This window comes from Pyricularia pennisetigena (assembly GCF_004337985.1).
Source record: "Pyricularia pennisetigena strain Br36 chromosome Unknown Pyricularia_pennisetigena_Br36_Scf_16, whole genome shotgun sequence".
Classification (NCBI taxonomy): domain Eukaryota; kingdom Fungi; phylum Ascomycota; class Sordariomycetes; order Magnaporthales; family Pyriculariaceae; genus Pyricularia; species Pyricularia pennisetigena.
Window position 1 is genome coordinate 81,277 of NW_021940928.1, and position 26,843 is coordinate 108,119.

Sequence of the window (26,843 nt, forward strand, 5' to 3'; positions counted from 1 at the left end):
TGGCCTGAGCGGCTTCAAGACCCGGTCTTGACTCTCGCGGCTGATTGGTCCCAAAGAGATCCCAGGGAGAGGCCGGACGTGTTCCGGAGTGTTTGTCCTCGGCCTCCCCGAGATTACGTTGCAGTTTCTGGTTTCTTGCACGTAGAGAGTGCGAGCCAAGAATGAAATATCTGCTTTGCGTTATCATTCCCAACAGTTTGGGCGCAGTCTTTGGAGAGGTTGACTTATGACATGGCATTTTTTGGTTGCCTGGTTCTTGGAATAATATTTCAGAATTGGGAAATTTATGGATGCGTTGCGGATTGGAAATGACAAAAAGTATTTGAGCTCCCAGGCATCTAGTTAATTACTGCCTTTCAGTCTACACAAGCTCTCCCATTCACAGTTCTGCCCCAAGATGGACAAAAACCACCCACATCGCACATCCATCTGAGCTTGAAAGACAGGCAGAATTTGGCGTTTGAGAAAACGGTAGTCTGAACTTAACACTATTTGGGAGTGGCTCGGGCGCTCAGAGCTGTATCAGTGTAATTGACAGGTGTAGTGATTGCATTTGGCATCGCCAGCGTGGCTCGTTTCCAGACATGACCAATCTGCAAAGGAGTGCCATGGACCTCCTTTTGGATACACCCGTCTGGGCACATGGCTATTTCGCGTTGGGTTGCATCACCGGGTGACGAGCACGCATCCGGTAGCCTTGGCGCTGGTGGGTAGTTGACAATTTAACCACGTAGCCCGTGATGGTTGTGTGGCTGCCTTGTGCCAGAGTTAAGGCAGCTAGTTTCAGCCTTTCCAAAATGCTAAGCAAAAGCCAAGCTGAAATTGAAGAGGGACTTTGTCAAAGGCACCACAGTCACAATTTAGCAGCTTCTCGGTGCTAAATTGTTAACTGCCATACTTCTGAAGCACATTGGATGTGCAAATCTGCAAGCGATCATGCGGCATCACGCCACCCTCACCAGTATCATTGTTTGATCACCTAAACCGATCGTTTCCAGTAATATCATACTCTTGAAAAAAAATAGCGACTCAGCACCAGCAGGGAAAAACGAAAGAGGATACAACTACTACGGTAGAGGGTGGCTTTGTCTCGATATTCTCTTCCTTGTGGTCTGGTTTTGTACATGTAACCACCCAATTTACTCAGAACATATAGGGATCAAAATTTAAACCTACTCTCACAAATAGAAAATCTTATTTTTCACAAGCACCAATGAACGCTAAGTAATAGCACCAACACATTGCAGGTGCGGCCAGGCTCTAGGTCGATGCATGGTCCGCTTGGATGAGGCACAGATATTCCGAGCATCACACAGGAATCGATTCCTATTGGTACCGAACAAGGGGTATATGCGCCTTTGCTACACCGCAACACCACTGGATGCCTTTATATGAGAGTCCGTCGAATTTCTGCTCCAAGGAACTGGCGAGTACGTAATACGCCTAAAGATCTCCCTGCACCAAGTCAGAAATGAACTATGCGGCTGTATCGCTGGTCCAGGTTCACATTTTTGCGCCGCTTTCCAATTCGTCAAGTAGCTGGTGGAGGTCTTTAGTGGATTGAATATGAAATGCACACCAGAAAGCTTCCACCAGATACTTCGGAAGAGGCGCCGCCCCACCTAACTAACCTGGCTAAATGCAACAAGGATAGCGTTTCGACCCCTTGCCAACCGAAGAAAAGATGGTAAGGCCAACACACATGACATGGCCGTCTACTTTTTACGGGCCGAAACGTTACCTTCGGCGCGGATTGTCCCTCGGCACAAGCCGATAGTAATTTTGGTGCTGAAGCCCTTCCCCTCACATATCGGAGAACCATTCTCGCTTCAGCTGCAAGATAAGCATGTCGCCATGCTTGGTGGGTGACAATACGGCGATGTTGACGACAAGATCGGGAATGTGGCAAACGGACCAGAATCAGAGGACTTCGTCCTGCTATGCGAATGCGTTGGAGGTTGACAAACGGAGGTCGTGCAGTCTCTTAGGGGCCTTGTACGCACTTTGATTGCTGACGACGATGCAGAGCCCACCTTTTACATATCTGACGTATAACGCTGAGGAAACTTACTGGAATTCTCTAGTTCCAGACCTAGAGTGCCAAGAATGAAATTGAGTAGCATCGGCACTGGGTTCATGTACCAGGGAAGTACCACGGTCAAAATTTAGCAGGGGTCACGGTGCTGAAACTTTGNTCCCCCCTTTTACACGAAAACTCCCCTTTTGGAAAACGAGTAATAAATCGAAGAAAAATCGTATCGATACCGTTTTAAAATTGTATATAGAAATTTAATAGTATAACCCATACCGAAAAGGATTTTTGGGTACGTATAACAAAGGATAGTGCACCTGCCGAGCGAATGCATCAGTCTGGGCAACGCAAAAAGATATCATCAGTAGTGTGTACCTTTTTAGGTCGGATTTAACGCGTCTGGCTTCATGACGACGTCCGTACTTGCCCATATATCCCTACAATCTATCTTGGCAATCCTACCCCAGCCTCATCAGACCAATCTGTGCTCGAAAGCGGTGTGACGAGTCTAGATTTACCCTGCTATATTTATACATAGTTATCCTTAGCCCCACGAGAAGGGCTTTTCTCTTCGCCTGTATCGCAGAGCTCAAAAGAGAAAAAAAGCCAAAGGTAGGCCGCCCGACTCCTTATTGTCCCTGCATCAAATATTGTTCCAGGACTGATATCCAAAAGAAAGGCAGTCCTTATCTCCATTCTTTGAGAAAATGTCTTCCAAGCCAGAGGAACCATTTGCCGAAACATCGACGAACGCTGTGGGAGAGACACAAAACTCGATTGAGGAACCAACGAGCTCCAAGCAAATCAAGCCATTGGAGACCACGAACACTTCCACCCGGTTCCAGAGACCGAGAAGTCCAAAAACACCTGAACCCTTTGACTGGTCGCCGACTCACAATGAACAAGTGGAAGCTTAGAGCAGTACCCTATAAACATTCGTTCATCAGGTGCTCTGCTTTGCCCACAAATCCAAGCATAAGCCAGTTCAATTTGACGCAACCAATTACAGTCAATTGGTAGGAAAGCCCTGCGCAAGAAAATACTATTGTCGCTGCCCTAAAGTTCCACACCCCAAACAGCTACTATTTTTGCCATTCGAGGGCCCCGGCGATACCTGCGGAAAAGCTTTTTAACGGGCTTTCATTGTATGCCCACAGGCCCTGGTTGGTACTCAGTTTTTGTGGATAGGCTCCACATGATCTCGACATCAGGTGAATAGTAGAAAAATAAATAACAAATGTATTCAGACAATCAATCCATTTCCAAGGCAGGCCTCCTATTGAGGGAAAAGTCTGCGTGTATCGAGCACTGGGATCACATGGAAAGCCTCGTAGTCCATGCTGAATGCCAGTACCCGATGCCACCTGAACGGCCCACAATCGGTCTTCCATCGGTGAAACCCTGCCCGTTAGTGGTTGCAAAATAACCGAGACCTCAAACCAGTAAAAATAATTTGAACAGAAAAGTTCACAAAATTCCTGCTCGCGCCCACCGTTCAGTTTAGGCCTAGATCTCATGAGGGGTGCAATTGTTTGAGATGTTGAAATACTGTTTTATTGTTTCACAAATCATTGGAATCCGTTATAAAAGTGAAAAGGTTACTTTGCGGTCAAGGCTAATATTCTGCTACGTGTGACATTTAGACCATGAGATCACCAGACCCTAACCCTGACCCCTGACCAACGACCCACCAGGGTGATACCTTTATCGACGTCGCGTCAAGCTCAGAACTTTGTTTGTTTCCTTTCCTCTCCTCAGAGTAGAATCTTCGTCGATAGGTGCCAATAGACTAGCTTCCGTGCTATGCTCACCCTGGCCGTGACAACAACAAGCAATACTGAACAGCAGAAGTAATGCTAAGCGATGTCGACGATCCATATTTAGATACCAGACTTCTGGAAAAGGCAAGATCAGTATAGCGATATCCTCCAGTATACTCAGCGCTCCATTGCTATAAGCTATGGCAACGATATCCAGGCATTTTGAACTGCTGATATGGCGGTCCGAGATTGACTCCACCGGAAGGAATTGAAGTGCAAACAGCACTGAATAGATGCAGCCATGAGAGGCTAGAACAACGTATAGAAGCTTTACCCGACATTATAGCCGTCGGCCGGGGAAGACTTGACCGAGGAAAAGCAAGAAAGACATCTTGCTGACGGTCTGAAGAACTATGTAGACGATCGATCCGATGTAAAAAATACTATAGGGGATTAGCTGCATCAAGATCAAGAAGCCGAGAGAGAAGTGTACCTTGAGAATCGAATGTCCGTTTCCGACTGGAATTGTCCAATAGTGCATTCCAAACCCTGACTGGATGATATGAAGGTCAATGCCTGCTAATACTACCAAAAGAGCCTAGGTGTGCAATCAGCCTCATTCTATGGCTGTGCGTAATCAGTGAAAGAAATACCATGCTCGTGAGTGTAGCATAGTCATCTCGCCAGAGCCTTCCTCCATGTCTCTTTCGAGAGTATATCCTTAATCCGACCCCGGGTAACAGCAGGGCAGAGCCAATGGCAATCGTGTTTTGCACTTCCGATGTTCTTGATGGCTTTGGGTATGCAGCACAAAGATCGGCCTCTACGGCAACGGCGACTATTGTTACTGGCCTTTACGATGCAGTCTGATCTAGAGGACGAGGGTTTGTCCGCCGTGGTTCTTGCTAGCAATTCTAGGCAGCAAACACGATTCGCTTTTGCTCGCAAGTTCATACGGTCGCAGCATTGTTTTGGCGCGTTTGCATTGGATTAAAGTGGACCCGACTTAAGGGTTAGGGCCAGGTTCAAGGTGCGATATCAAAGGTAAAGAACCAGATACTTTTTGACATTTGTAGGTTGTTTGCTATATTAGACCAGTGCTGTTACAATTGCGCAGATTGCCTCTGATGTGAATTTGTATTCTGGAAGCAGAAACTAGTCGAGATGAGAGTATAGGTCGACATAGGTAATTATACAATTGATAATGCTGCAAACAACGCCTTGCGGGCTGTTTGCTTTTGGAGGTTCTGAATTCGGAAGACGGTTGTCAAGATGTGATGTTGGGTTTTGTTACATTGATCGGGTATTTTAGAGAGCAGAAATAATGTTGGTTTTGCTGTAGAAGCAAAGCTCACGAATACCAGATCATCTGGTAGACCTAGGACATCGTCTGTCACAGCCCCAATGGTGATCGCTCCGTTCTTGCTTAGTCACGAATCCAACCGCAGCGGGAGCCATATGTCAAGATAACGATAAATAACTGACTCAATGTCAGTACCAGCTACCAGCAGTAATTGATGGTGTCAACACGACCGTCGTTTTTAGGGAGCTGGGTTTTTGGAAAAGACTGTAAGTATTGATGGGAATAGGGGTGCCCATAGCCCCCAATAACGGGCTATCGGACCGACGAAGCAATGGATATCGATTCCTTCCTAATCTATTGATCGAAGTGGCAAAGGTTACAAAACTAGGCTTCAGATCTGTATAACGGAGACAGACCCTTTTATAGGGACCCAACCCCCTGTCGACTACCGATAAGTAATGCACACGCAAATGCAAGGTAATTATGAACTGACAGTAAGCCTGAGCGTCCTAGAGATAAAAACTATATCCCCTAGAACGCCCGGGCGATCTAGAATAGGCAGAGCCCTGAAGTAATTACCCTTTCCCATACAAAATTTAACTGTTGCTCTTCTCGATCTTCGAGTTTATTAGTCCTTTTTGGAGTCGGTTTGTGTTCGTACCATCTCATACGGTCGGGATAGACACTTACTAGCATTATTAACCAGCTATCTAGGTCTCTCTTCTACCATGGTACCGCACTCCATAGAGTCACGAGGCATCGTCTTACATTTTTGAGTCCTTGTGGCTCGTGCATCTAGTGTGTCGTGGATATGAGTCTCGGTTCTTCCTGCCCCTTTTCGACATATGGAGATATGAGATCGATCCTGGTCGAGCTCTTGGAGATGAAACAACAATGCTAGCAGTGATGACGAGCTAGAAAAGTGCTCAGGCCCTGTCATATCCAGGATCATGTGCTGCTAGTCCTTGGATTTTTATTTGAGTTCACTGAGAAGAAGTCAAAAAGATAGTCTTCGTCGATTGGGCTGCCTACCAATACGTGCACTGTTTGGTACTGATCTTTTCCGGCGATTTACAGTTGTTGCTGGAATCTACGAGTCTTTACGGCGTAAGTGGAGAGACGCTTGTATCAAAGCCGCCGCTTCGATGTTCGTGCATCGTGACCATAAATGTCTCGACTGTACTAGAAACACGAAAGCGGACCTGAAATACGTAGCTCTCGTCCGCAGAAATATTACGCCCTTGCTGAAAGCTCATAAGGAAGGCCTGGTAGTATGGGCTCTCATTCGGCATGAAAGGTATCCTGAGCACTCATATCTACCCTTAATAAGCTTTGGCTGATTGTTGTAGTCGAGCTCGAATATGAAAGGCTCAGTTCTTATATGACGGGCTAAATCCTCAAGAGCTTTTGAAGTTGATGTGGTTTCGCGAGCAAGTTGACCAATCTCTTCGGGTCTCACTCCGCCACCTGATTCTTCGACCAGCATTTTGGCGGTTTAGAAGTTGCCGCCATGCCCTATTTGAGTCCCCAAGCCTCCAGAAAGCCCTTGTAAGGCGAACTAAGAATTAATTCTTCCATAGTCGTCGGGCCTTTGAAATAAGAGGCTCATCTGCTCTTGAACTTCAGGTCCCAAGTGACAGGACAAGACTTGGCCTAGGAGTAGAAGGAAAAACTGCTGTGGCTTCCTGGAGGGCGATGGAAGCTGGGTTGTTGTACAAAGGACCGCCATCTTGAAACGACCCTGGACACCATTCGGAGCCCCTATCGCGTTCGGTTCGCTCCCGCGCCGAGCCGTGGCCCTGTTGGCCGGCCTGATGAACTTAACCTTTCCACTCATTTATATTTATCTTCCTAGGCTACTCTTTGTTATGGCCAGGGTAAGCCTGTAGCACTATTTAGTGTTATAGCTTCAATCTTCGGCCAAGTATTTAAGTGGGGCACTTGCAGCTACTTCGAGGTACTTTTGATGGCTCATTAGAGCCAAAAGTGTATGTTTGTAGCTTAACTATTTTGTCGCCAAATCCGGATCTCCCTCCACCTTGGGTAGACTCAGGTAGCATCAGGCCGTTCCTACACTTTGAAGATTCAATGTCTGTACTGAAAGCAAAAGATAGATTTGCTCCAAACTGCATGGCGTGAATAGTTCTCACAACTAGTTTGAGCCTTGTTGCTTGGCAATCTGGGGTGTATGAAGCAGCTTTTTGTAGCCAATTTTGGATATGGCCTACGATGTGGGCGGCGTGGTTGTTCTAGTTGGTTTGTGCTTTTGGATCTGGCAGTCGCTCTAGAGCTGATTACTGGCGATTTTATGCTACTTTCTATATGGGAATTGGACATAAGGTTGTCATGAGAAGCCGGAGCCTGAATATATACTGCGTCAAATTCTCAATTTCTTAAAGTATACTCGGTAAACATTCCTCCTTTTCGCTGTCAAAATCCGGAAAACTCTCTGCGCAGTTCGATGGACTATGCGAACATGTCGATCAACGAAGTAAAGGAGATTAGTTCTGATGACTCAGATAGCACCGGGAGTCTCGTTGACTTCGTTGTTCCAGATGAACTTTGTTCCGACAATGAGATGTCGGAAATGTCCTTAAGCCATCTTTACGGTAGCTGTGACTGTCGGTGCAAGAAAGACGTGAAAAACCTTGAAATTATCCTATTAGAGATAAGAGAAGGCATAGAGAAAGCTGAGACTTTGCTCAAGCATGTTTTGGCAGAATTGGAATTGGCAAAGGGCACGGTTACAAACTTCAGTGGATGTCAAACCTCGAACATAAGTTCTTCATCGCTCTCAATCGACTGAAACAGAATATGAAATAGCTAGTTTAGAGGGATGGATGCAATGGGTATTTAGTTTCCGCTGATCTCTGCACAAACTATACTTTCTCATGGCTTCCCACATTCTCCAAGTCGAATAGATTGAGGCGAGCGGCGTGATTGGCCGGGTGGGCCTCGTGCACGGACGAAACATGGTCGAACTGATTGAGGATCTGGGGGCATAGCTTGTGGCGCGTCGGTGGTGACGCGTCGGAGGTTGTATCGCTAATCGATAAGCGCTTGGTTGCGCAAGATGGTCAGCTGGCCCATGATCTGCTGTCATATGATTCGGCCCTTGCCCTCTTCGTGCCGCGGTAAATCCTGGAGGCAGAATCATGTCTGGAGAATTTGCCCAGATAGGCGGCCAGAGGCACTCAAAAGGGTACATTTAAGCAGTCTATATTAGCGGGTACAGGTGATGGTAAAGATGGAAGGGATTCACTGGGTAAGTAAAGCATAGAGTCGACATGGGCTTGCCACATGAACTCGTCCTGAATTCACAATGCTTGGAAACGAAGCTGATGATCAACTTTGTCATTAATTGTCATTATATGCTAATTCTATAAATCAGGTCCATTTGCCAGACGCAGTATGTTTTTTTTTTTTTGAAACCACGGCCAATACACCTGGGCAAGGTACTGGGCGATGCGACGCAGCCCCCAAATAATGGCATAAATGCCGTGAGCAGTTTCTGTGCTGCCCAGAGGGCAGTCTATCCACTGAACCACTTCCCCACTATTATTGCGAATTGTTGCCGAAAATTCCAACTTGTGTCCGACAATGTAAATACCTGGAAGAAAGGATAATCCTTCCAACGTTGTGAGACGACCGTCAATTTGACGCGAGGACAGGTACCGGGGGCATCTTGATGACCAAGCTTGTGCAGGATCGAGGCAAAGCACGACTGGAACTTTGGGTCACGAAAAATGTCCAGGTCCATCGCCATGGCATACCCAGGGAAGTATCGGCTAAGTCTGCCGGGGGATTCCATGACGGCCGAGTTAAGAGCAAGCTCAAAAGTCTCAATATAGACGGAGTCTTTGTGCCTGGTAAGAAAGACGCCTGCATTCTGGGAAACAACATGCAGAGGCACGGCTTCTCCTGGACCTGGAGCTTTTGTTAGGATTATTGTATCCTACAGAAGACTCCGAAAAGTCACGCACCAGACTGCCCGATCTCTTGGAGAACTTTTCCAAGATTGTCACAGTTAATGTTACCAGTCTCATCTTGAGCCATGACCATACGTCGAATCATTGACGCTGCCGAATCGACCAGCGCATATCTGCGGGACACAACGAAAGCCCTGAACTTCTCAATGAATGCTAATAGGGCTGATTGCAGGGTTGATCGGTTTGAGGGCGTCCAGTCATCTCCTTGGGGGAGCTTAGGTGGAAGGAAAAAATGATTCACCACATAGTCAAATGCAGTCTTGTTGGTTGTCATGTTGAACTAGTAGAATGTAAAGTAGTAGGCAGTAGTGAACTTTCTGAAAAGAATTTGCAGATAGAAGGGGCTTGTTCTGGTGATTTCAGTTGTCAAAGTACAACGGCGGAATGGCAGAATTTATAGCAAGAGAAACGCATCAAAGAATAGCAGTCATCTTCTTCTAGCAAGTGAAATACTAGTGATAGTCTAGCAAAATTGCATTTACAAATAAGCTCAAGACAGATAAGGACGCGGTGAGTGATTTGTCAAATTTGCCTTCTCGGCGACGGAACGAAAGCAGAGAGTCGTGAGACTCGATTTCGTTGGATACTAAATCTTCAAAGCTGATGAGTCGCTCAATTCAATTCTCCACATATAGTTGTAAATCTGAATTGCTGTAGTTGATAAGAAAATGCGAGAGCATTGGACGTTCGAGCCTGATTTTGTTTTCATCTCAAATAACTAGCACAGTAGCTGTCATTAATAGAGCCCTAGAACTGCGGTCCTGAACGCCTTGCTCTGATAGTTGAATTCATAGGCGGAAGCCTCCAAAGTCATCGGGTATCAACATCAGATGATAGGATTCATCCCATTCATCTATAACTCAGCAGAGGGGTTGGGAAGGTTATAGTTATCACGTGTAGATTTTTTTCATATGTAAGTTCCGCATATGCTTGCCGAGGAAAGAGAGGTACTTCTAAACATCCTTGCTGTGTTGCGAACTAAACAAGTATTTTCGATGCTGAAATTCAAACTCTGATACAGCAACAAAAGCAAATGTAGAGTCGTCGGAGATCTGCAAACTTACTTCGCGGCTTTTACGCACACACATGCGATTCAACTGCCAGAATTAGAATCTCCATCTCGATTTTTGAGCGATTATTGTCCTTACTGGACAGTGTCGACAGCAATCAGGGATTAGGTTGCTAACGCTACATTATGCGACGCATCCGACAGGGCGATTGGCCTTCACATACTTCGGCAACCCTTGCTGAAAATGATTCTAGAGAATCTATCTGCGATCTAGAACGATACGAGGGAATTTCTTCTGTTCTGCAATTTCAAAACCAGTCATTGTCACCTGGGTTACACATCAGGGCAATTCCTCGTCATCTGATTTCCTTTAGTCGAATTCGTCTAATGAATACAGAACTGGTCAATCACATCCTGGTCCAAAACTTGATCCTGGCCTTGAATCTATTGGTTTTGGATTGAGGCAGCTTCAAGCAACACCACAAACCCCTCCCATGCCCGTTGACAGTTTGTTAGAATGTTGCCAGCTGCAATGAGAAACTCAGCAAAGCTCGAGCCAGTTCCGATCCCCGGAAACAGCTTAAAATAAATGAACTCAGTCTGTATAGGGCATTGATATGGGAGGGTTGCTTCTGTGCTGCGATGAATAATCCAAAAGACGCGTTCCCCATTTTGATGTCGCCATCTATGTCGGCGGGAATCGTGGCGGGCGAGTGGGACAAGAGGCATTGGTGCTGGGCAGGTGAGCAATAAGTGCAAGCATGATAACAGGCGTATTTGTCGCTTGTCTGGCGCTGGTCGAGAGAGGGAGAAAAAGCCCGATGGCAGTTTTTGGTCGTTCGGTTGAATTCGTTATCAAGATGCGGAGCCTGGCTTTTGTCCCCAATCAAACTCAAGCTTATCTCGTCAACACTGAGTTTTTGTTGGGAAACAGTTTGGGGTGTGAAGGCTTTAGAAGATGCTTTTTAATAATAGTTATTTTGTCACCAACAGCTGCCGAGGCAGTGTTGTTGTAGCTGACCTTTCTCGTGCTGTTCCAATTAGATGGAAATGATACATTTTCGCATGTGTTCTCAAGATTCCGCCTTACTTACAGATCAAGTGATGGTTAGGGTACCACTTCTCTTCAAGTCTTTGCTGTAGAACGTCCTCCAGGGGGCCGCAAAAGTTGGTTTTTTTACGTGAAACTGGATTTTGTAGGTTGGTCAACCGTACCAAAGTGATTGGTATTGCATATATTATAAGATGACAACTGAGCGCTGAGAACCAGAAACTAGGGTTGGGAAGCAAGGGAACTCGATGTAGTCTTCACCATCAATTGACATTAGGTTGTCGTTGCTTGCTAATCTTCAATAAACTGCCCGTTCTTGCGCACGTATGTAATCCCCGCGTGCTCCTCGACCAGCTCAATTTTCTCGACGAGGGCGAGGCAGGCGACAGGTCGAGGCAAGAAGCGCTGCTCCTCTTGCATTGTCCATAGCTGTCGTATCTCGGAAGCAGCAGCATCAAAGCTGGCGTCTGAGTGGTTGTACATATGGCAAGAGCCTGATACTCATTTTTGGTCCGGCTCCAGGCGCGGTCCAAGTCTCCACGCCGCGGCCGTCTCAGCTGCTGCGGAACGATGCAGGGTCGTCCGTGAATAATAGGCCTTCGCAAGTGATATGCCATCGCCGTTTAAAATTAATCGAGATGCCTTGCACCTAATTACATCAGTGGATTTGAGCAAAGCCGTCATGCCAGTGTTCAACAGTGTAAGCAAGCCAGATGACTAGCACCAGCTGTCATAAACTCTGTTGTACCTTCCATACCCTCTACCATGCCCCCCTCGGCCTCGACCCCGGCCACCGCGACCACCCAGCCCTCTTTCAAACCCATCATGCCTACCTTGATGGTACAAGTCCCTTGTCCGACCACCGGGCCAGCGAATCCGGTCAGTTGATCTCCGATCATCGGAATCAGCAAAGCGTACTTGCAGCCCTGAGAAGGGCTTAGCCGGGACGAATTGAAGTGGTTCGATGCAAGAAATATCGACCGCGTCCGAGGAGAGAAGGCTGAATGCCTTAGCTGCATTCTCCGTCGTTTCGAATACAAGCGTAACTGAGTTCTTGCTCTGCCACTGAACATCAAAGTGGATGTCCAGTTCTAGATCGTTGAAGTAGAGTGGGACTTGGTGTATGTTCAGCCCACGAAGAACGATTCTGTGCGAAAGTTCCAACGCATTCGCCTCGGGTTTGCAGCTTTCTATTTCGCCCTGATGCAGTTGTTAAGAGACTATCTTGCCATTGGGAAAAGGCAGTTTCATACCTCGTCGCCAAACTCGTGGTTAGACTCCCAGTCCATTGCGTAAATGATTCAAAGCTTAATGTGATATTGTGCTCTAGTATGTAGCTTTCTCGATCATTGAACTCGAGTTATGTTGGTAGACTTTTATATAGAGTCCACGTTAGTTATACCAAATGTCAGAATGCGCTTTTAGACTTCGAAAATGACTTATACATCTTGCGGCCTCTATAATCTTGACTGTCAGTTATGCCAAGCATTAGGCCATACCACTCTGAAAAGTCGGTTGTGGCTGTGGTGACGACTGAGGTCGGGCAGGTTTCAGATTGTCATCCAAAAATTGCGATTCGGAATTCTTTGTTACGGACGCGTGTGCATAGGAAGCTGATTACATCTCCACAGCGGATTAGTCAAACTTAGGTATCTAGAAAGCTTCAGAGTATTACGGAATTTTGGATTTTATGGATGGCTGGTTAAATGTTTGACTTACAAACAGCAGAATAGTTCCGCAATGCACATGATGCCTGGTTGGCTGTTCTAGTACCACTTTTCTCTTTTCGTTTGATGCATATATCATGGAAGGAAACCCTAAGCGCCTCAGCCGCTGATCAGAAATTTGACTTCCGCCGTTTAGAATCAAAGGTAAACCCTCCAGATAAAATGTTTATTGGGATGCTTCTGTCCCATACGAGACAGCATTCGTTAGATCATTCGACTTCAAAGAGATAGATTGTGATAAAAGTCAACTGACGTAATCTCAAGGAGTACAAGTAGTACAGTATAGGCGTATGGTTCCTAGTCAGTGGCTTTTATTCAGTTCAGAGAAGAAGCCAAGATAGTCTTTCTCGCTTGGGCTGCCTACCAATATGTGCACCGCTTGGTTCTAATCTTTTCCGGTGATCTACGATTCTAATCTCTGCGTCTGTTTGTTGGCTACTTACAAGTCTTTGCAGTAGTTAAATGGAGAGCTGCTTATATCACAACCGTCGTTTCAATTTTCGTGCAATGTGACCCTAAATGATTCGATTCTAATAGAAACACGAACACTGGTCTGGGGCAAGTGGCACCTATCCGCAGAAATAGTACGTTGTTGCTGCAAGGCTGATGGCATATTCGAAAGCTTGCTGAGGATTCCCTTAGTTGCATCATGAAGGCGTCTAAGGTTTTAGTATGAGCTCTAAGTCGGCATTGAGAGAATCCCGAGCACTCGTATTTACCGTTAATAGGCTCTGGCTGATTGTTGTAGTCGAGCTCAAATATGAAAGGCTCAGCTCTCATGGGCACCCCTATTCCTATCAATACTTCCGGTCTTTTCCAAAAGCCCAGCTCCCTAAAAATGACGGTCACGCTGACGCCATCATTTACTGCTGGTAGCTGGTACTGACATTGAGTCAGTTATTTATCGTTATCTTGACATATGGCTCCCGCTGCGGTTGGATTCGTGACTAAGCAAGAACGGAGCGATCACCATTGGGGCTGTGACAGACGATGTCCTAGGTCTACCAGATGATCTGGTATTCGTGAGCTTTGCTTCTACAGCAAAACCAACATCATTTCTGCTCTCTAAAATGCCCGATCAATGTAACAAAACCCAACATCACATCTTGACAACCGTCTTCCGAATTCAGAACCTCCAAAAGCAAACAGCCCGCAAGGCGTTGTTTGCAGCATTATCAATTGTATAATTACCTATGTCGACCTATACTCTCATCTCGACTAGTTTCTGCTTCCAGAATACAAATTCACATCAGAGGCAATCTGCGCAATTGTAACAGCACTGGTCTAATATAGCAAACAACCTACAAATGTCAAAAAGTATCTGGTTCTTTACCTCTGATATCGCACTTTGAACCTAGCCCTAACCCTTAAGACGGGTCCACTTTGATCCCAATGCAAACGCGACACGACAGCATCTCGTGAACCAAAACAATGCTGCGACCGTATGAATTTGCGAGCAAAAGTGAATCGCGTTTGCTGCCTAGAAATGGCTACCACGGACCACGGCGGACAGAACCTCGTCCTCAAGATCAGGCTGCATTGTAAAGCCCAGTAATAATACATCCACAAGCTCAAACAATTATTAAAGCGACTTTTTGCTCGAAACAGCAACGCCAACCCAAACTAGAACCATGACTCGACACGGTCCTATGCCGGTTCACGACCGAGTCAACAAGATCGGACGAAGGATAAGGGCGGATAAGAGTTTGAGCAGCAAGGACAGAGATCGTATCGCTCTCAATCTGCAGCGCCTGCAAAAGCCAGGGGGAAACGAGGCTGACAGAACAAAGGCGAAAATACTGCGCGAAAGCATGCAATATATGCTCAAAAGCAATTGCCGCCACAGCATACTGGCTTTCCTGGCCCTTGGAGGCGAGCCTTACAAGCTGAACAAAAGCACAAAGCAGAAGAAAGTCGGGCAGATCCAAGTGTCGAACCTAAAACACACATTTAAGGACCCAATCCGTCTCGGTAGCAAAAGTACAGATCTGCGGGGATCTTTGTATTTATCATTTGCTTTTCATCTCGTTTCTGAGCACGTCTGGCTTTCGAATGTTGCAAATATCCCGTCTGAGCCCTGCTTCCATGCGTTTGATGCATTGTGCCGCGAGCATAGCGTGTGCCGCGTCTACCCCATAATCAAAGTGACTAGAGGCTTTGAAATTGAGCATGAAGTCACTGATTGACTTATGCAGGAGCCGTACGGGAATGTCAGGGTCGCTCGGGACGCTGAGGACGGCGTGTAAATGATGTAGCCGCAAAGCAACTCGACGTATTGGAATAATAGTCACTGTTATCGCACTTGGGCGTGTGGATGCACGCTGACTAGCATATATCAAGTGCGATCCGAATTCCTAACCTTTCAGGCATCCACAACTCCACACCACCCCTTTATTTCCCTCTGTAGCCAGATTGCATTTTACTCCCTTTTGTACGGTAGACAAGACAGATAATTAGGTATAGCGAATCGCACTAGTTACATTGTCTCAACCCCGAATCCCTACGCGTAGACAAGGTCTATGAACACGACGTGAAGGCATGCCAAGCAGGGCCGCGATCGGTTTGTATGACAAAGGGGTGGCAGCGAGTATAACAGCTCCTAAAACATCGAATAGCTCCATTCGGAGGTTCTCCGCTAACGGCTTCGGTTTCTCGTGAACATTATAACTTCCGAACAAAACGTAGTGTAGGATCGGCAGGTAAACCTGATTTAGCTGGGGAGTATTGCTATCGCATTGACGAAGCCAGAGTTTTAGCTGGTCAACTGGATCTCCCCGTTTATCGGGATCATCGATAAAGCGATATAAAGTCGCTGCATAGATAAGTAGAGGAGAAGGCGTTGTCGACAAATGGATCAGACGGTCTAGTTGCGCTGGATCTGGCCAATTTTCCAGGATCTCCCATTGGTGCTTAATAACAGCAAACTTTTGTTTAAGAAAATTGGCAACGTCGCTTCGCGTTTCGTTTCGGTGCTCTGCCTCTAGATCCAGACTGCGATAGCGAACGCTATTGAGGGCAGCCACCACAGCAGACGTAGATCTGCTTGTGATCAACACCCGCAGGCACACCGCGTTAACAGTACCCAGTTTGGAAAGTAGAGCTAAAACCTGGCTGAGGTGGCCAGGTTGCTCGCATTCGTCCAAAGCATCGATGATGATTATCCAAGATCCATGGTTGGCGTCAGTTTGGGGTAAGTCACCCAAAGGGAGCTACAACAGCTTTTCGAACTGGATGGCAAGGCCCTTTTTCTCCACCGTATTTTTGTCAAGACCGCTAAGGGATTTTTCAAGACAGCTTCTGAAGTAAGGAATTGTCTTAGCAAACTGCGCAACGAGGGTGAGAAAAAGACGCGTCGTGTCATTGCGGTCCCGTTCTCCTCTTTTGAAGAAGTAGCCAGCACCAAGTCGTTTTTTGTGATGGAAGGTGTCAGCGATAGTGCGTGCGATGGTCGATTTTCCGGTCCCCGCAGGACCAACTAGCCAAAATAGAGGTTCAGCACATTCATCCGCCCAGTGGTATATGGTTTCCCGAATGCGAAGCCGAGTTTTACCTTCACAATTTGGGCTGTTTTGAACATCGCTGCTGTCGTAACGTGCTTGGGAAACAACAGGAAGGTCCACGGGGCGATCTTTAAGTATCTCGCTAATAGCCGTCAATTAAGGTCTACAACTAAGCGAATTACTACGAACCTCTGCAGCTGAAGCTCTGCGAGTTGCTGAGCAGAAATACCGCGTTGATGTATGGAAATTTGAAGTTGTTTCTCGGCGACTAATAGCACAAATACTGGTCAACGTAATATTCTTACATAATTAAATTAAAAACCTATAAAGTGCCATAACACAGTATGCAATGTTCCGTTTCCCAAGTTGCCTGAAAGAATTTACTCACTAGGGATCAATTGTCGAACAAGCTTCTCCTCGAGAACCTTTTCTCGAGGTATCACAGAGAGAAGCTCTTTTGCGCATGCTGCCGCAGTTGCTGCTGCGTACGGTTGCTATCGCTTGCTCTGATGCGCATCTGCATAGTCGCAAATTCGGGACCTGGGGATGCGAATTTTGGCTGGCTAGAAAGTTTTGATAGATGCGCGAGGATTTGCATCCTGTCCCGAAAGTCGTTGGCACGAAGCTTGGCCAAGGCGTTGAGAAGAATTGTCGGCGGCGCGTTGAGGCTGCCGGTACGAGTGATACGACCGCCAGCTCCAGTTTTCCCAAAATCGTATTGAACAACTCCACCATAGTGATCTGCAGGCTGGCTAATTACGACGTCGCCGATATCAATATCCGCATCGAGGTTCGGAACTCCACCGCCGATGCCGACTAAAACGCCAAATCGCAACGAGGGGAAACTGGCGTTCATTTGGCTGGCCACAACAGCTGCTTGGTTCGTGCCCATCTGACCGGCTGGCGGGCAAGCAGCCACGACGTTATGGTTTCCGATGCGGCCGAAGGAGTAGATATTAGAGTCGGTCGGGGGGAGGGTAGGTCGGCAAATTCCTCGTCCATGATCTCAGCCGCGGCTGCCAGCTCGATAGGTAGAGCGCAAATCCAGCCAACTGTGAAGTCCTCCGGTGTAATTCTAGGCTCTTTCTCAGACGTATCTGCCTCGCGGTGCCGCTTGGCTGGTGGCATTATCTGTGAGAGCGGTATGATGGAAAGCGCTGTTGAACTCGTAGTTTCTAGCGTCGTAGGGACAAGCAACGCTGTAGGGGGTGCCATTGGATTAGGGTTCGAGGTTCGCTCGGGGAGATATGGTAAGTTGTGGGACGCATCGGCTACCGAGCTGGCTTCGAGAGGCAAGGGTATCGCGTTGGATCGATTGTCGCGGGCGACTAGGTTGTTGACTTTGCTGTTCCCATGACGGAAGTCCTTCAAACGTTCCAAGATCTTTGAGATTCCCATCTCTTTGTTGGCAACAGCAGAATGATCCACGTAAACGATGGCATTCTGTTCAGTAAGACTGATGATGACTCAAATTGAGGTCAAAATGAGGGGTTGGTAAGACTGTGATCATGGCAGGCAACGGTTGGTCCAATCGCACAGCGAGGACTGCCTAGGGCGTATGCTTGGCAAAGCCATGGCTGAGAATTTGCGCCTGCAAGGTCTGTCAGGATGCCCTTTCCAAGAATCGAAGTAAAATCGTCAACAAAGGCTAGGAACCCATCCCCTAGGTAGACGAAGGTCGTCGAGACGAGAGGTCACGCAGCTCGAAGGGCCGTGGTTGTTAGCCGTACTACTACTAGGTGGAGCGCGTTTGGAAACCGTGGATGGGCGGTAACGTTTCGGAACAACGTTGTACCGCACTTTGTGCACCTCGTTCTAAGTTCTGCATCGCCTATTCATCGCCGCCTGCATCCCACACAGCACGTGATACCGCCATGGATGATGCAGTGCCCACTTTATTGCATACATACACTGCCTACGTCGATAAGAAACGTTCCTCTGTACGTCTGGATAAGTAGTCTGCTGACCCACTCGCACTGTTGCAGTGGACCTTCAGCTATGCAGCCAAATGGAGCACTTTCGGGTACTTGGAGGGATTTGGGCAGATGGATCATTAGAGCCGAAAATGGATGTTTATCGCTTGTCATGGGGCCAAATCTGGACCTTCCTTCATCACGTACATTCAAGTAGCCTTAGACAGTCTCCACATTTTTGAGATTGAATGTATGTACTGAAAGCGGAAGATAAATTTGCTCCAAACTGTACAACCCTGCTCATACAATCATTGATCATTTCTTGCTAGCTATCCGGTGGTATGAACATTCTTCGCAGCCAGCTTGGGCTTCTTGGAAACATAAGTTGTAGATATTCCTGACAGCTAGTTTGGGCTATTGTATTTGGCGGTCTAAGGGTTATTCAGTTTTTGCTGTTGCATTTGAAAAATTGCATTGGATAGTCTGGATATTCCTCAAAGCACAGTTTGTGCTCTTTCGCTTGGCAACCTGTGGAGTGTGTGGATGTGCTTCGCGATCTGGGGGTCCAGGGCGGCGTTGATGTTTGAGCCTGTTCGTACTTTTCCATTGGCAGCCCGGGTCGCAAGGGTACTTTTGGAGCAAATCTGCCTTCCGCTTTTAGTAGATAAACTCAATGTTTAAAACGCGGGGACAGCTTGGCGCTACTTGACTCTACTTAACAAGGCGAAAGAAGATCCTGGAACTCTTGGTCACGAAAAGCACCCAGATCCATTGCCGTGGCAGGCCCAGGGAACTATGGACGCCAAATTTGGGCCAAGTTACACCAAAAATCACCAAAAAAGCCTTACGACGTGCAACTGACAATTAATGGCGTTTACGGAGTTCATGTCTCGCTTTCCGCCGATATTTGTACGCGTTGAAGCGGCCTCAATCGAAAGTGATATATTGTCTGTACCAAAATTCCAAACTGCTTTTGACAAAACTTTGTGTATATTAGTTATAAAGCACACTGTTCCATCACAGCTCACTGGATTTGCTTCTTTAAGCTCTTGAAATGCAGTTTTACCTTTTTTGTCTGTGGCTGACAGTAGTAGAAGGCGTACGTCACCTGGAGGCTTGCAATGCCAGGCCCCCTAGCACGGCGCCCTGCTTCAGGTATGTCTAAAGCTGGAATACATACGTTATGTGAGTTAACATTTTGAAAAGCTGCTCACTTAGCATCGCAGCCCACAGTAACGGTTCTTTTTCAAAGTCTTCCACACCCTTACCAACGTCAGCAAAAACCATTAAATACTGCACGACTGTATACATGAGAAGCTTACCCGTTGTAACAAAGCACATATTAATACAACCACACACAACACTGGAAACCATCGATGGAACCTCACATACCGTTTTACCTTTTGCCACAAGTAGTGGCCCGTGCTAGTTGAGTTTGGGTGCGTCAAAAAGGTGTTATAACCGGTACCAGGGAGACCAGCTAGAGTCGTCCTACACTCTCCCAGGAGAGATATCCCCGACAGAATTCAAAATTATGTAGGGAAGGAATCAAAACCTCGTATGACGTCAAGGACGGGGACCATTTGGATCAGGAGATCACAATCACCATGCTTAGGAAATAGGCTATAAGCAACGCTTATTACCATGTAGATACAATTCTTTTCAGGATCGCTTACCAGCAATCAACCTTTGATTAACAGCAATGTTTGAGTTCCATCAGAAATTCTCCCCGCTCAATGAAAACCCCAGTTACCTGCCAGTCAGACGTTCAGTTGCTTCAACTCGTGTCTGGGAAATTTTACTAATACGGCGTCGGGCTAGGTGGATGAGGAAGCGTATGACCGATCCCTAAACACGACGGCCTTTGGCCTGGGACGATTGCCTATGGCCTGGCAACAATCAGAAATAGCTACTTCTGGCACTGCTGTGTTAGTAACAACGTCTGCGTCTGATTGCACAAAAACTGGATTGCTCTAATGTGTCTGGGTCACAGCCAGAGGCTCATTTAGGCCACTTCTTTGGAGGATAAAAACAGTTAAAGCGCTATCAATTTGGCAAATGCAAGAATATTTGACGTGAATACAGCTTAAAAATTATGAACCCAAGACCATCGTCTAGTCTTTATACTTCGACCGTTAGCTCAAGCAATTGCTCCAGCCCTACCACCTATTCTGCAAACCATTTTGAGCTAGACGACTTGTTGGAAAACATTTTGCTTCACTTTAATGAATGTGACGAACTGCAGTCCGAGGTTAACCTGCTCCGGAACTCTTGGAACCGGACGATTGGGATCTTGAAACAAACGAGAAAGATTTGTATGCAGATTTTCCATCTGCTCGACTTGGCTATTAGGCAAATGAACCTAGAGAGAAACAAATACCTAGCGAATTGCACGGCATTTTAACAGTTATTGTTTTGGCTAAGCTCCAGGGTGATACCTTCCTCTACGTCGCGTCAAGCTCAGAACTTTGTTTGTTTCCCTCCCTCTCCTCAAAGTAGAATCTTCGTCGATAGAATAAACTAGCTTCCGTGCTATGCTCACCCTGGCCGTGACATGAGGCAAGTCGACTCCAGCAATAGACACAAAATTTTATAATTTTGTGCTGGTAGAATTGGTTCTTCAAGAGCAGTTTCAGACGCAGGTACGCTTTGATGTCTGAACTTTGCATTCGTTACGGCACATTGGTAAGCAGTGCATCGGCTGGTACACAGTTTGGAGCAACTACATCTTCGCTTGCAGTACCGAAATTCAATCTTTGAAATGTGGGGGTGGCCGAGTGATACGTGTGTCTACTTGTTAAGATGGGGAACATCCAGATTTGGCCGCAGAACAATAGCTGCAAACATTCACTTTTGGCTATAATCAAACATCTTCCGAATTATCTCGAAGTAACGGTGACTCTCCAACTTCGCTGCTTAAGTAGATATCCACTGCAACAGTGCCAGCAGTATATTACTTCGGCTTGACTTATAGAATAGAGCCCTTAGGGTCGTCGAATGCATACGCAGTAGGTACCCAGGCTCAATCGGCACTATATGGAGCAGATACAGAAAACCAACATGTGTTGACAGGAGAAAGATGGGTTTGCTTTCAACTGTAGTTAGATCCCACTTCTGAATTATGGACGCTTTCTGGAAATAAATCACTCTATGGAATAAGCCATAACGGCCGTCGAGACCGCACTGTTGAGTCCGATTCATATGCCAGTCTGCAACGAAAGTTCATTAAGTCAGTACACCCCCTGCAACAACACAATCACATACACGCGAGGAATCAAACACTCCAGGAAACTCCTACACGTTTGTTTGAACTGCTTCCGCCCGTATTCGAGCCCGTTCGTTACGAGCAGATGGTTGGGCTGGTACCAGGGAGGCCAGGTGGGGTCATGCCCCTCTTGACGACACTCGCCCAGAAGAATCACCGACGGGCTGAGCCAGGATTACATAAGGACAAAGCAACGTGACAGCACGTGACTGCCGAGACAGTTGATCTTAAACAGACAAGGGGTGATCTCAGAGATCACAACCTGATCTTCGAAGACTCTGAGGAGTCTTTGAGATCAAGGACCTTGCTTTGACCAGTAAGTATACGTGTATATGAACATTCCCCTCAAAATTGACAGAAGCCATCTTTGCAAACAGGTCGCGTGAACGCTTAACACCATATTTCATTTCGCAAGTAAGCAGCTAGAACCATTCTACTTGCAGTCTCATGCACTTGGTTTTGTAGAAACTTCAATGATAGCACACCTTCTCCCGCAGCACTTGCTTTTGGGAAAGTTTCTCCCAAATAATCAATCATAGAGCTTTGGTAAGGTCTTTGCTTGCCATTTTAGTCCAGGAATGTGATCAATAAGGATATAGTCTGTGAAAGCCAGCTTACTACAAAGTCGTCTATTGGGCAGCTTGAGAGTAATGTGATGTCCCGCCTGAAAATCTTGTACTGGGCATTCCCCTTTATGGCCGGACTTCCCAAAACACAACGGGGCCGGGTAGACCCTTTTCAGGGATCGGCAATGGATCCTGGGAACCCGGTGTTTGGGACTACAAAGCGTTGCTACGGTCGGGTGCTGTGGAGATATACGACGCCAGAATTGGTGCTTCTTTCAGCTACAATACTCTAACAAAAGAATTTGTGACGTATGACACATTGAAAAGCGTTATTCAGAAGGTCGAATACACTAAGGCCAAGGCGCTTGGCGGCAGCATGTTCTGGGAAATTTCAGCAGATCGTACTGACGATAAAAGCCTTACCCTTGCCAGTGCCAAGCTGAGATCGCTTGACCGCTCGCAGAACTGGCTCAGCTACCCGCAGAGTAGATACGATAATATTCGTAATGGCCTTAGGGGCTAGCCAAGCATCCAGTGTTTCATAGTCAAGTGCGTCTGTACTCGGCCTTTCTTCTGTTTGTTAGATAGGATCAGAGATTACGCTTCTTTACCGTAACTAACTGAATTAGAGCCTGGTCACAGTTGGGTCCGGTAGTCTTGACTTGGAGATTGGAACTTGAATGCTTTAAACAGTGACATTAGCAATAGAAGTGTAGATCAATCCAACTCTGCGAGTGGCCGAATCTACTGCGAGGATCAGAAGCTTCGAGTCTTGCCTCGTTGGGATCATGGTGGGCAATCCATGGTCAGCCTATAGGAGCACGAATCCAATGCATCATTCTACTGAAATGCCGGCGTTTTGCTTCAAGCCCTGCGAAGCCGCTGCTCCTGAGCTCTCGCCTAAGGAGCCATGCAATGGGATCTGAGCGCAGCTGGCGCAAGCCCTCCTATCAAGCAACACAAGACAGGCGTAAATCTCACTAGCAGTCTAAGTCACAGTTGTGAGCTAAATACACAAAATTTATTGGTCGAATTTGTATATTCGCCGATTGGAGATCTAGAAACAAAATTGTTCAGTACCTGCCGGTTGGATCTGATACGGCATCGGCTAAAGAAACCATTACTCGATCGCTACCGAATTTTCGCTATATCGAATCTCCGATTCTTCAGTTTCTGTAACAGTTCTTTGACACCTCCTGTATAAACCAGAAGTTTGGAAACTTCTGCGTGTGGAAATGCATCATAGATCTCCTGCCATGTTGTGACAGGTCTGGAAAAAAAAGTGATGGCCAAAAAGCCAAGCAAAGGTAGCCTGATAGCTAGCTCTAACGTTTGGACAAGTACTAGGAGAAGGTGCAGAGCTGAGGATATTATTCTAAGTAAAATATATACTTGCAGGACGTTTTTCACAGTCAGCTCGGTACGTGCGGCTTGTGTGCATGCTCTCAGTCTTTCCTCCATTGTCTTATGTGTTATAGGAGGAACATACTTTCCGTTCATCGGTCTGACATGTCCGCTCCTGATTATATGAGCCTGTTATATAAAGGAATTCATAGATAGGGGCTTATGGAGCCCTTTTTCAGCCCATAGCTGCTGATTCGAGTAGAAAATCTGAGCAATAAGCAAGATGCGGCTTAAGACTAGCTCTGAGATAACAGGTGAGTGGATTTCTGATCTGCTGCTCGTTCGTGGCATTGAACAGCCTGTTTTGGATTATCCTTTTATAAAATCTAACTAGAACGCTACTAGGGGAAACTGATCTTCTCTTTGGTAGCTATCACTGCTTTTTCGTATTGAGAAACCCTGTGATAATAGCAACTATGGAACCCAAAGACAGGGACTTTCCGTCTTCCGCAAAATCAGATGATATCAATTCTTACAGGCTCAACGAGAAAGAAAAATGCTTATCCTGGAGATCATTCATGTTTAAGCTGTGCTGTGGACTAAGTAGCATGCTTCTAGGTATGTTCCGCTGCAGAATGTGAAGGGTCCTCATTTCTGACTGTGTCCAACTCAGGATACAACGTAAGCAACACATCGAACGCTCAGACTCGAATCTTCAGCGTCCTTGGTCGGGATGACTTGCTCGCTTGGGTAGTTCTTGCATACCCGGCCGTCGCAATGTGCATCATGCCGCTTTGTAGGCGCTTATCTCTGCTGGCAGACTTGAAGCTGCAGTTTTACATTCACAGCATCGTGTTTGTTGTAGGCGTGGTTGTGTCTGGCACCGCTAAAGACATGAATGCCGTCATCCTGGGGCGAGCAATCAGCGGGGCGGGAGGAGCAGGACTCTACCACGGGTGAGATCTTGTCGTCTCCGAGCTACGGTACCTGTCCTCCATCTAATTTTTTCACGGACAGACTCCTCCTTTACGGCATTATATATGCTAGTCCGGATAACACACTCAGCACAAAGACTGTCATAGATATCTGCTTTGTGCTTGGTCTATTTCTCGGTCCGGTCATTGCCGGTGCATTCGCAGACAGCTACACGGCCACGTGGCGGTGGGTAAGTTTATGCCTTGCTCGTAATTCGGAAACGCAGGACGGAAGTACGGAAGTGCACCCAAGCTAACCTTGAAAGGCCTTCTTCGTAAACATACCGATAGTGCTTGTCCTATGGATCGGGTACTACTTCTTCCTTCCCCCGTTGCACCTAAGACGCCAAACTGCAAGCGGAATCGCAGGGAACCCCAGACAGCAGTCCTGGTTGGTAGAGACCGACTGGCTGGGTTGGATTTTACATTGCGGCTCAGCCATGATGCTTCATGCATGTCTAGTCTTCTCGGGTCATCGCTGGACCTGGGGCTCAACTTCTGCCGACGTCGCTTGGGTGCTTACTGGCTTTCTCTTGATTGCCTATGCGACACAGCAGTTCCGCTGCATCGGCACCACTCCTGCATCTCGCATAATTGTTTTTGAAGCAATCGGTATTGAGCATATTCTGGCTTTTACCGTCACTAGCATGGCCTCTGCCTCCTACACGGTCAACCTGCAATACGCGCAGCTTGTGTTTTTACTTGCTCAAGGGTCCACCCTCGCCACAGCTGCTGCACATCTTCTGCCGTACGTCGGATCGTTGCTTTTCACGAGGATACTCCACGAAACACTGTTCAAGAGAGCCAAGGTTGATCCTGGTCTCAATGTGCTCGGCGGCGGGCTTATTCTCGTTGCATCAGTCCTGCAAATGTCTGCAGATCCATATCGATCTGCCGGCATCGTCATGGGCATACTCGCCATATCTGGGGGAGGAGTAGGGCTAGTGTTCCGGCAGACAGCCATCCTACTACAGGACCAGGATCAGAAGAGTGTTGAGCGAGCAAACAGCTATGCTACCCTATTCGCCACGCTGCATTTCGGCGTCATCTCCCTTGCTACCTCAGTCTGCGCTTGCATATATCAGAATCTTGGCTTTAGATACCTCAGCGACGCGATGCTCAGTGGTGGGGAAGACGACATCACAGGTGACGAAATCTGGAGCATGCTTGCGGGTTTCAGGCATCCTAGCCTGGAAGGAAATCTTTCTTTGGTAAATCAAGTAGCCGAGGTGATTACTAAGGCGATTGCAGGAACGTTCTCCGTTGCAGTTGCAAATGGGGCAATCATCATGCTGAGTGTTTTTGCTGCGGGTTGGGCTATCCGCCTTACTGGCCGAGCAAGAATCAGAACCAATTCTCGATCTGCCGTGGTCTAAAAATCCATGACGCTCGTTTCTTGAAAGCCTGGCCTGGCCTGGCCTGAGTTGGTCGTGGGTGTGTCAAAGTCGCTCGCCGCACAGGTCCCAGCACCAAACTGTAGGTTATCGCCTCTTGCCAAGTTCAATTCACACTGCCATCGGCATCAATGTCGGATATCGTGGGTTGGAATAAACGTCGCCTTGGGATTTGTTTAGAAGACTGAACCCTAGCGCAAACTTGAGCTCCAGCATACAAAGTAAACCCATCCGTCTTGGTCCTTTGACATTCAACCAGCCGCTGCAGGGGAACCTCATATATCTCTAGCACCAATTGCAATCCAATGCCACCATATGTCCTGGCCTGTGTTCGTGTCCCGATGGCCAGCCTTTGGCTCATGCTTGACAACCACGTCCCGAGTGGCTGTTATGCTACCTGGGCAAGCTCGAACTTTTGACTTTGTTTGCTGAGAAGGGACTCAGAAACTGCCGTAGCGCTGGTGAGCTAGCATAGAACACCACGGCCATCTGCTCAACGAAAGACCAGATAACAAGTGTAGAACAAGAAATAAGAAATGGCCAGTTCCATGAAGCTTGTACTCAGCGTAGCATTCAGCTTCCCTTGGAGCTGTAGCCCATCGTGAACCGCATCCTGCTTATTGATGTGGCATCCTGGGCTGGTGGAACCGAGCTCACAATTGCCATCGAACGGTTCGTTGCAAGAGATACAAGCGCATGTAAGGCTCAAGGTTAACCAAGAGAAATAAATGTGGACATATATCAACCCCTGCCACTATCTGTCATGACTACGTATGTAACTATTGGTCTCAGACAATGGATTGAGGCACCATTCCCAAAGTATCTCGCATGCAAACCTGCTTTTGCAGGCATTCTGAAAGACAGTTCTAGACTTACCCTCACAGCTAAAGCCTCCAAAGCCGCCACATACCAGTAGAGGATGGTGTTCTACCCTTCTCGATTTTTGAGTAGCATCGAACGTCGGTAAATTGCCGGAGAGGTCAGCTGCGGGATGATGTGTGCTGCGGCCAATAATA

General features: G+C 47.1%; 8 protein-coding genes across 8 annotated transcripts; 5 read left to right on the plus strand and 3 right to left on the minus strand.

Moving 5' to 3' along the window:
* Positions 1-1,707: 1,707 nt before the first annotated feature.
* Positions 1,708-1,869, plus strand: PpBr36_11146 (uncharacterized protein; the record flags this gene model as incomplete). Its single annotated transcript, XM_029898249.1, has 1 exon — positions 1,708-1,869. The coding sequence occupies one exon, from the start codon at positions 1,708-1,710 to the stop codon at positions 1,867-1,869; it is 162 nt and encodes a 53-aa protein (XP_029743377.1).
* An 870-nt stretch (positions 1,870-2,739) lies between these two features.
* On the plus strand, positions 2,740-2,949 carry PpBr36_11147 (uncharacterized protein; the record flags this gene model as incomplete). Its single annotated transcript, XM_029898250.1, has 1 exon — positions 2,740-2,949. One exon carries the CDS (start codon positions 2,740-2,742, stop codon positions 2,947-2,949), a length of 210 nt encoding a protein of 69 aa, XP_029743363.1.
* Positions 2,950-3,983: 1,034 nt separating this feature from the next.
* On the minus strand, positions 3,984-4,133 carry PpBr36_11148 (uncharacterized protein; the record flags this gene model as incomplete). Its single annotated transcript, XM_029898251.1, has 1 exon — positions 3,984-4,133. One exon carries the CDS (start codon positions 4,131-4,133, stop codon positions 3,984-3,986), a length of 150 nt encoding a protein of 49 aa, XP_029743376.1.
* A 3,841-nt stretch (positions 4,134-7,974) lies between these two features.
* Positions 7,975-9,358, minus strand: PpBr36_11150 (uncharacterized protein; the record flags this gene model as incomplete). Its single annotated transcript, XM_029898252.1, has 3 exons — positions 7,975-8,154; positions 8,706-9,022; positions 9,079-9,358. 3 exons carry the CDS (start codon positions 9,356-9,358, stop codon positions 7,975-7,977), a joined length of 777 nt encoding a protein of 258 aa, XP_029743354.1.
* Positions 9,359-11,435: 2,077 nt separating this feature from the next.
* PpBr36_11151 (uncharacterized protein) lies at positions 11,436-12,433 on the minus strand (the record flags this gene model as incomplete). The annotated part of the gene is made up of 4 exons (XM_029898253.1): positions 11,436-11,611; positions 11,902-12,070; positions 12,126-12,344; positions 12,398-12,433. The coding sequence occupies 4 exons, from the start codon at positions 12,431-12,433 to the stop codon at positions 11,436-11,438; spliced, it is 600 nt and encodes a 199-aa protein (XP_029743355.1).
* A 2,069-nt stretch (positions 12,434-14,502) lies between these two features.
* On the plus strand, positions 14,503-15,104 carry PpBr36_11152 (uncharacterized protein; the record flags this gene model as incomplete). The annotated part of the gene is made up of 2 exons (XM_029898254.1): positions 14,503-14,851; positions 15,067-15,104. The coding sequence occupies 2 exons, from the start codon at positions 14,503-14,505 to the stop codon at positions 15,102-15,104; spliced, it is 387 nt and encodes a 128-aa protein (XP_029743346.1).
* Positions 15,105-22,243: 7,139 nt separating this feature from the next.
* PpBr36_11153 (uncharacterized protein) lies at positions 22,244-22,423 on the plus strand (the record flags this gene model as incomplete). Its single annotated transcript, XM_029898255.1, has 1 exon — positions 22,244-22,423. One exon carries the CDS (start codon positions 22,244-22,246, stop codon positions 22,406-22,408), a length of 165 nt encoding a protein of 54 aa, XP_029743353.1. The 3' UTR covers positions 22,409-22,423.
* Positions 22,424-23,935: 1,512 nt separating this feature from the next.
* PpBr36_11154 (uncharacterized protein) lies at positions 23,936-25,809 on the plus strand (the record flags this gene model as incomplete). Its single annotated transcript, XM_029898256.1, has 4 exons — positions 23,936-24,077; positions 24,133-24,415; positions 24,477-24,624; positions 24,700-25,809. 4 exons carry the CDS (start codon positions 23,936-23,938, stop codon positions 25,807-25,809), a joined length of 1,683 nt encoding a protein of 560 aa, XP_029743351.1.
* Positions 25,810-26,843: the final 1,034 nt, after the last annotated feature.